We start from the raw sequence: 13,373 nt of genomic DNA, 5'->3' as shown, positions 1-13,373 counted from the left end.
GCTTTATCGGACATGATTAATCTGAGTCAATAATGTAATCTTTAATTATAAAGCATGGTGTTAATACGTACATCAAATAATGATGGTGGTGGACCACAACAACTCCCTCCACAGCAGCTCATTATGGATGATCATGCACTGAATGAGACCAGCCAGCTCATTTTCTCTGAGTCTGTGTTAGTTTAGTCCTCGCAATAGGTATTGTTGTGAGTAGTGAAATTAGGAATGCTGCACAAATTCCCTTATTTTACCAACCATGTTCTATAATGACATTATCACACACAACAAAAAGGGATTTTGGATTATTATTATCTTCTTTCATAAATTAAAATATATATATTAAAAAAATATATATATATATATATTTATACATTTTTTTTAAATATATATATTTTACAAAAATGTGCAACTACAGTACAAAAATAAATTTTGATATGATTTGATTTGTGTTTTATATCTGTCTTAAATTGTTTTATATATGTGATCTTGTTAGCATTGCAAATGAGGGAGAACCTCAATGCTCTTTTCGATAAGAAGCTAATTAAAGATATCCCATCAAAGAATATTTGATTAGAACAATTAAAATGTCAGAAAACATCTCAATCGCATGTAATTAAGCTGAGGTCCCGAGAGTGGACATTACCTAAATAATACATCTGGAGCTCCCAGAATGATCAACTGTGACAGCACACCAATCCCCATATCAGCATCACCAGGCAAAGGATGACGGCGAAAATGCTACAGCACCATACTGTTGCATCTGTGAGTATACACTCATACTGTATGCATGTGTATATGCATTTACTACACCGCCACACAAAAGCGTCAAAAGTAGCAGATCTACAAGCTCGAAGGTTTTTGCTTGTCATTCTGCTGCTTTTGCCATTTGAATCCTGAAAAGTAACCCGGCAGAAATGATGTGTTTGTGTGCGCGCGTGTCTGTCCGCGTGCACGTGCACAATCACATGTGATTAATAGCACACCGACTGTGATGGTACATAGCATGCTTCCTTCCCTGCGGTCGGAGCCAACACATGATGAAAAGAGGAGGAAATACACGTGAGAGATGTTGACGTGTATACAGTACAATACATACAGCCCTTTGCCCGGGCTCTAACATCTGCCAGTTGGACTGCTCTCCCCTTCCCTTCCCTGTCCCAGTGCTCCCAGTAATAACCCCCCCTACCTGCCCCCTCCCCACACTCTCCCAGTTGTATACTGTCCTCGGAGAGTTGAGGGCTGAGTGACCTGTCAAGCGAGGAGGCATCAAGCAGCCAGTGATAAATGTAACTGACAACCAACTCAAAATAAATGCAGTTTGGGGAAGAGAGGAACTATTTTGGGGGCAAAAACATGAATAAATAAAAATAAAAATGTCAAACGTAAAAAATAAAGAACAGCCGATTCACAAGCTCACGCGTTGTGAGCTTATCGATCAACAATTTTCGCTATTTTACATGATGAAGTACACGTGTAGGGCTCAACCTGTATAATGTCACGGGTGGATCTTTCATTTCGACCAAGTCACCCCAGTGTCAGAAAGGGAGCTATGGTTCATTGGCTTCTATGATTGACCAGAGGACAGCCTGGTTCATGGACGTCTGCTAAATACTAAATACGTACTTGCGTGTTTCACACAATGTGGTTTGCATCACATCCCGGGAGGACATCCTCCACAAACTATCAAACTCCATCAAAGTCGTTTCATTTCAAACCAAGTTTCACCATATTTTTTATTTATTGCTCTCTGGTGTCACAGGTACTGGAATTGACACATGGGGGGGAAACTTGTCCTTCGAAGACGCTACAAAGATGGAGAAATAGTACGTCAACACAACAACATTGTGGAGAAAGTTGCTTGCTGTGTGGTTCGCCGTTATGTCTCTGCACTGCGTAACGTTTCTTACACCGTCCCATCAAAGGTAATGCAGGGCCATTGCCGTGATAAGCAACAATGCTTAGGTCTCAGGGAAGGTGAGCATATCAATGTTCAACATACCCTATTAAGGCCTGACACCCATGCTTTATCATCACTAAAGCAATTGCATATTCCTATTCCTGCCGGAGAGATGGGGGAAATCCATCTCTTGCAAGGACAGAGCCTTTAATAAATAGTGCACACAACGCAGGCATAAACTCACTCACTAGCCTCTCTCTGTTTGTGTCTTGCATACACACAAGTCTCTCTCTCTCTCTCAACCCAGCCACCCTGCACGCACACACACACACACACACACACACACACACACACACACACACACACACACACACACACACACACACACACACACACACACACACACACACACACACACACACACACACACACACACACACACACACACACACACACACACACACACACACACACACACACACCCTCTCTTATGAAAATTGTTTCATTCCTTTTAGTCAATCTGGCTAATGCAAAAATCATGTATGTCTGTCTCTAAATATTTAATCGCAACAGTAAGATTGAAATACAACGTTAGTTGGAACTCCTCCCCCCCACCCCTCTGAAAGGTACACAAGCTCAGAGAGAGGCAGTGGCTCTGCAATGTCAGAGAGAGTGAGTGAGAGAGAGAGAGAGAGAGAGAGAGAGAGAGAGAGAGAGAGAGAGAGAGAGAGAGGGGACGAGAGAGAGAGAGAGAGAGAGGGGACGAGAGAGAGAGAGAGAGAGGGAACGAGAGAGAGAGAGAGGGGACGAGAGAGAAAGAGGGGACGAGAGAGAGAGAGGGGACGAGAGCGAGAGAGCTGGAGACGAGAGGGCTGAGGTAGAGAGAATGAGCCGGCTATTTCAGAACCTGATTATTTTGTTGCCGTGCTCTCTTGTCGGATACAGCATTAAAACCACAGTTTGTCTTGGAAAAGTATACGACCGCACACACAGACACACTATATTTCCCTTCCCTTGGAAGCTGGCCCCTTGTTCCGTGAAATATTACATTCTGGTGCGCACTGAAATACAAGGCTGGAGGGAAATGCACTGTTGCTGCTGCTGCTTTAAAACTTGATAAAAGACACGTAACGGCACAGAGACTAATATGAAGCCCAGAGCCATGAATCCTGCACACACAAAAATGTTTCCCAGAAGCCACATAGAAATGCCTATCACAAAAGCTTGACTTTCAAGAGATACAAGAAGTGTCCACATTTGCACATTCCACAGATATTCAAATAAAATGTATGCTAGACTAAAACTAGTTGGATATGCTAAAGATTTGATGTTGGAAAGTGGCGAAGAATTTGATAAGTAACGGCTACAAGAAGAAGAAGAAGAAGTTTGAGAAAACTTTTCCCCTCACTGACTCACCACAGAGAAGTCCTCCACGGAGCAGTTCTGCCCGCTGAAGTTGCAGCTCATGAGCATCTCTTCCAGCTGGTGGCCCGTCCTGTTGAAGATATCCTGCATGTCGGGGGCGGGATACTCCAAATCGGTGGGCTTGTGCCCGTCCTTGTTTTTGGGCGGCAGACCTGTCAGGTTCGCCAGGTGGTAGATGTCGGCGTCGGTGAGCGCGGAGAAGCGGAAACGATTGATGTTGCAGATGGTCACAGCGGGGAAGACCATCTCAGGGGTGGCTTCTTCGTTCAGAGCCGTGACATGAGGGTGCTCCAGGTAAGAGATGGCACACTTAGCCGCATGGTAGAGAAAGAGTGCCAGGGACACCACAAAGGCAAGAGCCCAAAGTGTCTGCCGGATGCCCAGGCGGCCAGAGACAAAGATGTGGTTAATCCCGTGTAGGGAGCAAGAGTTGGCAAATCCGGCCAAGTCCTTGGCCGGAGGTGCGCAGCTCTCCTCGATCAGACTCTCCCTGTCCCCATCCTGCTTGACTTTCTGCTTCTCATCCTCCTCTGCAAATTTGATTTTGCAAACAAATTCGATAGGCATGGGGGCAGCCAGGTCTGCGTTTGGGGGGTGTTGTTGTAGATTTTCTTTTGGGGGGGGTGGCAGCTGTCAGCCTTGCATTCACACTCCTCTTCTTCCTCCTCCTGTTGGCGTTTGTCCTCCTCGGAACGGGATACAACAGAACTTCTGGAAAGAAGAAAAAAAGAGTGAGGAGAGAGGAGAGTTTGCTGTTGCTGCTGCCGCTGCCTGTGCTGTGACTGATCCTCACACTGCTGCCTCTCCGCCTGCACGGCTCGTAGTGACTACAGCGCTGCTGCTACTGCTGCTATGACTTACTGTGTGTGTGTGTGTGTGTGTGTGTGTGTGTGTGTGTGTGCTGCTGCTGCCTCTGTGCTATGGATGCTTGTCTCACTACTTGATCGCACAGTCCTGCTTATCAGCAGTAATACAGCTGTCAGAAAAAAAAAAAAAAATAGGAAGAAAACAGCACACCCCCTTGCGCCCCTGATTCCGACTCTTGGATGAAAATGTAACGTTTTTCTGGTCTGCTTAATTCATAAGGAGACAAACGCATCAGATTATTTGCTCTTAACTGCAAGACAACTTTGCTCGATCATCCCCCATGCTTCCCACGGAACCCCCCCACTCTCCCACTCCTTAACCAGCATAAAAGTCGATGGCAAAGGTTGTTCTGGAAACCTTTCATCTCCATATTATTAATTATATTTTTTCGTAAATGAATGCCCTACTTGTTCATGTTGCAGCATCGCAACGCTATGTGCTTGCAGATCTGCTACTTTTGTTATTTTCTTATTTGAATCCTGGAAAGAAACACTTTTGGACATATGAGGTTCCCACCGGACAGAGACGATATAGACCATTTTAGGAACACAATCAATTAGCAATTTCCCATGGCTGGGCGGAATCACCCGGTGCCAGATGTCTTGTATAGGCTGCTAATTAGAATAATACAAGCATACAAGTCAATAGTTTAATTATAAAACCTAAAAGTAAAAGATCAATTCGGACTGTGCAATGGACTGTACAATCATGGTTGATAATGGTCGTTTTTCAACTGAAGTTGATAACCTCCATAGCTCAATGGTATCAGCTGGTACAGTAGATCAAAAGGCGGTGGATGTATGTCCACCACTGACAGGGCTTAAGTGGAAATAAATAACAGCTAATTGGAACAATGATGAGGAGTGAGAGAAGTTTAGAACAAGCACTATAGGCATCAGTGTGTTGTTTGGAACATACTGTAGGAAGAAGGGGGAAACAGTGAAAGACAATTATATCGATCGGGCTCACACATCTGTCAGAGATTAAGAGAGGCAGCACAATGGTCTTTTCTTATCACGAGCTAATGGTAGCATCACATGCTCCCGCACGAATTTGAATTAGTAGGACGACCATCTCCTTCCGATCTGGAGCTCCCGATGATGCTGCTGCCGAAGATGTTGAAATAAACTATTGATCCGCCCCATCATCCCATGATCCTTTACAGTCTTCCCTCTGTGCTCGTTAATGGCCCATTTCCAAGTTGCCAAACAAAATTATGCAAATGAGGGGCACAAGAGTGGAGCTCCCTAATGCATGTTATTTCCCTTTAAAATGGGATTAGTCATGCGGGTCACATCGCCCGAGCGCCGGGACCTTTAGAGAAGAGGCATATTTAAAGGTGAATTGAAGTGCTCTGCGCACCCCGAGTCAACGCTGTGACTGTGAGAGCGTAGGAGACGCAGGATTACTCCAGACTGACGTGAAGAGCTAAACGTGGGCTAGGAGTGATCCTGGAAATCCCCTTTTTTCTACCCCAGCTTATTTCTCCTGATGATGATGAGTATGAACTATGGAGAAGGATATCATAAATTATAGATTTGTTTTTTCTTTTTACTGTAACTAAAGCACATCACACATTTACTTTTCTTTTTATCAGTTATAGTTTCTGTAAGAAGAAGTGGGCTAGAGTAAGAGCATGATAGAAACGATGGATAGACACGGGTCCAAAAAGAAAATCTAAAGGTGCACACGCACACGCACACACACACACACACACACACACACACACACACACACACACACACACACGGTAAATATCTTGTATATTACAATAGCTAAAATATTGAAAAGTAGTAATTGCAACGATTTAAAGGGCCCCTCATCAGTCGGTTTTAAATCCCCCTATATATTATTAAAAACGAGACAGTGACTGAAAGTCGTCACTGCCAACACACATTTTTCTTCCTGTGTATTTTCTCCGATCTAAGTCATCACACTTCTTCCAGCATTTTTTATTCTGCCATCTGGAGAGTGATAGACCCTTAATGTCTTGTTCTCCCCCCGCCACAGAGAGATACGCACAGATATCTAGGATATTGCCTTCACTTGGAAAAAAAAGAAGGGTGGACGATGAATTGCTGCATGTTTCAGCCATGCCTTTTGGCGGACGGCAGGGTCCGCTGGACATGGGATGTTTTATGACGTCGTTCCCCCAGAGGATGCTGGGGACGTATTTACAGTCGCACGGTGGGTGCTGATCATCATTCCACACAGGAAGGGAGAGGGGGAAAGGGAGAGGGAGGGGCGATGACTAAATACCAAATGTGAAGCATACAAAAAAAGAAAAGGAACCCATTGTGGCCACATCTGGCGAATGGAAATTTTCAAACAGCGCATGCTGGCATTATGTGTGTTTATATGCGAGGTCTATTTGTGCCAACAACGCTCACATCCCCTGATCCCCTGGCCAATAACCTTTCTACCCAACCCCTCTGCTGTTTAAAGTCCCAATATTACATGGCACAAATAAAATGTCACTGAACTGTAATATCTATCCTTCCACTCAGCCATCCGTGCGCACACGCACACGCGCACACACACACACACACACACACACACACACACACACAGATCAGTAGTTTCCAATGCACGAGACCGACACGCAACTAAGTATAAATCAGAACCCTATAATCCTAAAGCAAACCTCTAAATGCCCAATTCTAACACTAACCTCAATGTGTTTCTAAATGTAAACCTAACTGTAAAGATGTCCCATTTATTTTATTTGTTTTACCATAAAAGAACCATTATTATTATGAGGACCAGGTCCAGAGCCCGGTCAGAGGTTTTTGTGCTGGTTCTGTACAACCGACTATCCGACGGACTCGACACCGGGCACTGCACTCCCTGTGGGGGTGTCGAACGCGTGTGTCGAATTTGGGGCGAACGGTTCTCGAGTTATGCGGATTACAGACGTACACATGTACGTACGTTCTAGGGGTGTAACGATATATTTGAACAGCAATAAGATACGTATCACGATAGATGGTTGATGATACGTTACACGGACGATATTGGTTCATTATGGTGATACAATACGATAGGATTCAATGATTTAAAATCGTATCTATTTCGCAAATACATGAAATACTGTATGTGTGAAACTTGTGGATAGTGCAGGTTTTTAAGTGAAACAGTGATTCTCTGTCAAATATGGACATTGTATATGAACACATGGACAAACCCACGCCTTGACATAAACACAGAGTAAACATGCATCGATACTTAGTACTTAGTATTGATACAACTGATTATTTGCAATGCAAAACGATTCGATACCGATTATTTCCATTGCGATACGATACAAAGTCGAACGATACAATATGTTGCTGTTTAGACATCGATATACTTATACTAAGTATCAGGCTTCACATGGCTAACACTTCATCTCAGTTGGTAGAGCTCTCGCCTTTGGACCACAATTTACTGTACAATTATAATTTAGGCAGGCACTCTTAATCCAGAGTGATTCACAGTAAGCAAGGACAACCAGGTAATACATACATGACCACAAGGTCATGGGTTAGATCCAGTGCACCGCCAACTCAGCTGTGTTCATTTTGACAGCAAATTCAGATTTAGTCTTGGACTTTTGAATAACACACCATTTAGTTTTAGTCCTATTTTAGTCATCTGAAATGTTTTAGTTGTAGTCTAGTCTTAGTCGACTAAATATAAAAATCTTAGTATTTTAGTCTTAGTCAACAAAATTAAGACTGCATCAGTGTATGAGTAGCACAGCAATCCATCTCCCACGGGGCTAGTGCATTTTAACGGGAATAGACCCATGTTCTCGGCTGACACAGACAATAAGCCCTCCAACTTACTTGGTGAAATAAAAACTCATGACTGAACACTTATGTTTAACTTTTTGCTAATTGAGATGTGGGTCTCCTGCTCCACACGGAACACAGAGCAAAGCAAGACTTCGACTCTCCCATGGCTGGCTGTGAACTCCACATCCACTGCTTTGGGCTACATTATCACTTACGCAACTGCTCATACAGCAGGCTAAAGTAATTTCTTTAGTCTCCTTTCAGCAAATTGTGCTGAATTAACTGATCTGGGAATAACAAGGCATGTCCTATTTAGGTTGCTTTCGAGTAATTTGCAAAGTATTGAGATGAATATCAGCATAAGGATCTTAATAAACTAACGATGATGCATGTTGGCAAGAAAGGCATTATCAGCTCAACGTATTTGTTATGACTTATTGCAGTACAGTCCTGCATATAGTTATTCAGCATAACACCATACAGTATGTACAAAAGTCAATCAAAGAACAGGATTCCTTTACAGGATTCCTTCACTGGTCAACAAAAACCCCTTGAAGACCGTAACAGGAGCCCTCGTACAAGGTTTCTTTGACTATGCATGCAACTCTTGGTACCACAGCACCTCAATGGCCCTTAAAACAAGGCTCCAGACCTCCCAAAACGACAGATGACAGAGTACAGCATCTTGCAATGGCTCTGGTCCACAAGATTCGATATGTACCTGTCTAAATACTTCCTTGATGTTAACGAAGTCCACACCCACAACACCAGAGGGAGTGCAACAAACCATGTACAACCCAGATTCAGCACAAACAAGGAACTAAATTATTTTCGCTCCTATGCCACCAAAATGTGGAACACCCTACCAACAGTCATTAAGACATGTGAATCCCTTGACTCCTTCACTGTATATGTTTATTTTCCCTTTTTACCTCCTTTATGATGAATTCCTGTTCTGCTCTGTTCTTTGGCTATATAGAAGTGTATATTTGTACGTCTCTAAATGTTTTGGTGAATTGAACAAGGTGGACCCTCTTGTAAACAATTGTAATGCTTTATTGGGTCGTCCACTCACAGTTAACAGTCTTTGTATTGAGTTGTGCTTGAAATGTACTGTTAATAAATATTTAAATCAATCAATCAATGTACATTGTCTTATATGTAAAGCCTAACATTAGTTAGGTGTACTACAATGGAGGCACATATGAATATGTCCCTGTATAATTATTATTAACATTGCACTTATTTTTGGGGTCAATATTCATAATTAACACACAAATGATGATATTTTAATCCGACAGCATGTTAGATGAGATGAGATGAGATATACTTTATTGTCCCACAAGGGGAAATTTGTGGTATGTGGTAACAAACCTCAAATTTGTGGTATGTGGTAACAAACCTCAAATTTGTGGTATGTGGTAACAAACCTCAAATTTGTGGTATGTGGTAACAAACCTCAAATTTGTGGTATGTGGTAACAAACCTCAAATTTGTGGTATGTGGTAACAAACCTCAAATTTGTGGTATGTGGTAACAAACCTCAAATTTGTGGTATGTGGTAACAAACCTCAAATTTGTGGTATGTGGTAACAAACCTTAAATTTGTGGTATGTGGTAACAAACCTCAAATTTGTGGTATGTGGTAACAAACCTCAAGTAAAGCGTTTAATTGGCAGAAATAAACAATTGCAGTATTAGGTTTGTTTAATCTGGTGCTGAATAACAAATGACTTGAGAATTGACAGCTAGAGATAATCGGTTATTGAATAAGTTATAATAAGTTAGGTATATTATTTATGGTGTATAATATATACAGTATATTTCCCTCATGATGTACACAAACAGTGCTATGTCTGAATTAGATTTGTTAAACTGGCTCTTGAGATATTTTGTTTATCACTCAATTTTATTTTATTTTCTCCAGATAGCAAGAGAGACATAACTGTTGGAAAAGAAATTGCCACCCGTGAAATCCGATTCAACTCTAAAAAAGGTGCGTCCACAAGATAGCCCAATGCATTTATTGAACTTGACAGGCATTTCCTATACTCTTGGTATACATACATGCAACTAAACTTTTAGACTTTGCATGTATACTGTATATGTAATTACAGTTTGAAAGGTATTAATGCTTTGATAGCAAGTAGTGTACAGGTAGAGGGATTGGGCTGGGGCTGCCTGCTGCCACCTCAGCACTACTACAGGCAGGTATCTCTAGTGAATAGAAAACCTGGCTCCCCAAGCACAGGCGGGGAGAAAATGTCAGATTAGCATAAAAGCTACAAAATATTGTATTTCCTGTTTTTCCTCAACGTTTCTTATTTGAGGTTGTGGGATTGCGGCGGCTGCAGACAAGGGACTGATATTTGCTGTCTTTATTTTAAGCAAACACGAGAGCTCCCAGCTCAGGGAGAGAAATTCAAATGGGGTTGTTACAGTATAAGTGCTATGAAGGGTACTTGAATGAATGGATTTGCTTGTTCCCAATGCTTTTCAAATAGGTGGCAGTGAACTCTCAACATCTCCATAAAACAAATTATATTCACTTTGCGTATTCCATGTCTCAATTTTCTTTATTATAAACAGTTGTATTAACATCCCCACCCTCTCCCGAATATTATAAAATGGTGCATTTATATAGCGCCTTTATCCAAGGCGCTTTACAGAGATTGTGCATTCCATTCACCCATTCACACACACACATTCATACACAGAAGGCAACTGAAACCATGCAAGGCACCACCCAGCACATCAGGAGAAATTGTCTTGCTCAAGGACACTTTTACACTAACTCTGGGGGAGCCCGGGTTCGAATTAGCGACCTTGCGGTTACCATCCAGCCACTCTACCCCTGAGCCACCGCCGCCTGTTATGTATTCCACAATTGCCAAATAATGGCCAAAACATTTATTGGCACAATTATATTTACATTTATATTGAGAAATTCAAAGCCTTCGGCAGAGGACGGCTATACCCTATGTTTTCAGACCTGTCTGTGTCTGTCTGTCTGTCCTATACTCATAGACTGGCCTACCTCTTGATCCTTTATTATATGTTTTCAGACCGGTCTGTGTCTGTCTGTCTGTCCTATACTCATAGACTGGCCTACCTCTTGATCCTTTATTATATGTTTTCAGACCGGTCTGTGTCTGTCTGTCTGTCTGTCCTATACTCATAGACTGGCCTACCTCTTGATCCTTTATTATATGTTTTCAGACCGGTCTGTGTCTGTCTGTCTGTCCTATACTCATAGACTGGCCTACCTCTTGATCCTTTATTATATGTTTTCAGACCGGTCTGTGTCTGTCTGTCTGTCCTATACTCATAGACTGGCCTACCTCTTGATCCTTTATTATATGTTTTCAGACCGGTCTGTGTCTGTCTGTCTGTCCTATACTCATAGACTGGCCTCTTGAACCTTTGAGAATGTGAGTGTACAGGTTATTCTTGGATCATGATACATCACGTCACAACCATTTCGGTTCGGTGATGGCATTACCAAATGGACCCTTACTGGACTGTAACTGAGAGTTACTGGGAAATAAAATAATAATAAATAGGCCTACAAGTTTGAGAACCACAATATTAGAGATATGCTACAACAGTAAGGCACAGTATAAAGAAAATGTGTTAAGCGCAAAAATAATACACAATGAAAAAGTTGAATTTAGCTAGTCGCACTTACACAAATATGTTGATTTATAGGATCAACAAACCTGACTCAGCGATCTTTCTTCCTGACAAACTAAAAGAATAGAAAACGGAAAGCCTCATAATAAATATTGAAGAGAAACAACATCCACTATCAAAATGGAGAACCCACATTGATGTTGACCTCTATAAAAAATAAATAATTTCAGACTAAACAAACCAAGATCAAACTTATCACAGCACACAGACTTTTTAGACTTAATGACTTCCGATGAAGGATTTTTGGGGGTAAGCCAAATATGCAGTCTAACTATGAAAGGCCCTTTTTTTAGGCCTCTACTCCACTTCCACAATCAGAACACTCGAGCTTGACTGGAGCTTTCATCTCCCTGAAAATGCTGAAATGACTGGTGTAGCTTTGGGAGGTAACAAATCAGCTTGCATTAATGCTGAGATTGGACATGGTGTTGGTTCAGTAGCTTAGTTCAGCCTTGGCTAGCACAAAATTCTTGCTACCGCGCTGTAATAATGGTACATGAAAGTACAGAAGTGATGTCGCCTAATGAGGGCTCTCATTATTAAGGCTTGTACTATCTACTGATGGGCCATATGGGTACTCATTTTGCTGTATACGTATGAATATTGCCCTAGGGAAAGAGCAAAAATATATATAGGGTGCCAGCCAGCGCAGTGGACTGAGGAATTGACATGCTGTCTGATTGCGCATGAGTGCAAAGAGCAAGGTTCACTGCTTTATTTTCATAGCCCTGAGGACATGTTTTCTTAATACACACATACACTGTAGCATTAAACAAATGCAAAGTGTTACTCATACAGTATACGTATGTACTATACGTATGCTGTGTGTGTGTACATATACTGTACTTATTTTTCCCTCTCCACTGTGCAATGCTCAGTATTACTCTCTCTACACAGTGCCATCCTCTGTGTTATTTTCTAGATGTGTAACTCTGAGATTGTACACATGTAACAAAAAGAACCCTTACGGGTCCATTTGGTTACATTCGTACAGTCTTAGAGTAAAAAAGGGGACTCTATACTGTGGGCTGATTTTGTTTGTTTTCCAGTTCAGGTTAACCAACATCGTTGGAACGTTCGCTAATAGCAGATCTGAAAGCTTACAGTAGAAGAATAAGTGCATACCAAGTACAGCTGCATCTTAAGTGGTTAAAACATTCAGCAGATTGGCCTGGGCTGACTTAGCGGTCCAGGCACCTTGGCTGGTAATCCAGCATGACAGTGTGTTGCGGGTTCGAGTCCCGATCCCAAAAAAACTTTGCTGTGTGTCTTCCACCATCTCTCTCCCCGTTTCCGGTCTACTGACCTCAAAGTAAGCAAGGCAGCTGCAGCTAATACAATTAATAATGGGTGTGTAAATTAGATTTAGGTGTGCCCATGAGGCTCGGACCCGTGCGACAATGGTCAACGCTTGCACATTCAGTGTGACACGCTGTGAGCTTGTACATCTGCTGAGAACCACTGGTCTAAACCACAGCTCTACATCCTGTAGTGTTTTCTGTTTTCATTTTGTTTGCTTTCCTGGTTTTAATGGCTTAATTGAGCACTGAGGATAATTATTATTATTAGCCATGGGAGGTTGGCCGAGCCTCAATGTAGGGATGCTATAGGTTTCATGATGTTCAAAACTGTCAGTGCCGATGAAGGGCATCTGTGAGTAATCAACTAGCAGGAAGTATTCTTTCTACTGAGGCAGAAGGTCACAAACCAGTGCT

General features: G+C 42.2%; 1 protein-coding gene across 1 annotated transcript in view; it reads right to left on the bottom strand.

Moving 5' to 3' along the window:
- Window positions 1–4,090, bottom strand: part of asic4a (acid-sensing (proton-gated) ion channel family member 4a) — a gene marked incomplete at its 3' end in the record, with an annotated part of 123,779 nt that extends 119,689 nt beyond the window's left edge. Inside the window, exon 1 of the mRNA XM_080785939.1 lies at window positions 3,314–4,090. Coding sequence (XP_080642065.1) covers window positions 3,314–3,889 — 576 coding nt within the window. The 5' untranslated portion in view covers window positions 3,890–4,090. The remainder of the gene's footprint in view (window positions 1–3,313) is intronic.
- Window positions 4,091–13,373: the final 9,283 nt, after the last annotated feature.

This window comes from Protomyctophum bolini (assembly GCF_963924005.1).
Source record: "Protomyctophum bolini genome assembly, chromosome: 16".
Lineage (NCBI taxonomy): Eukaryota > Metazoa > Chordata > Actinopteri > Myctophiformes > Myctophidae > Protomyctophum > Protomyctophum bolini.
This window is presented reverse-complemented; position numbering and strand designations above follow the sequence as displayed.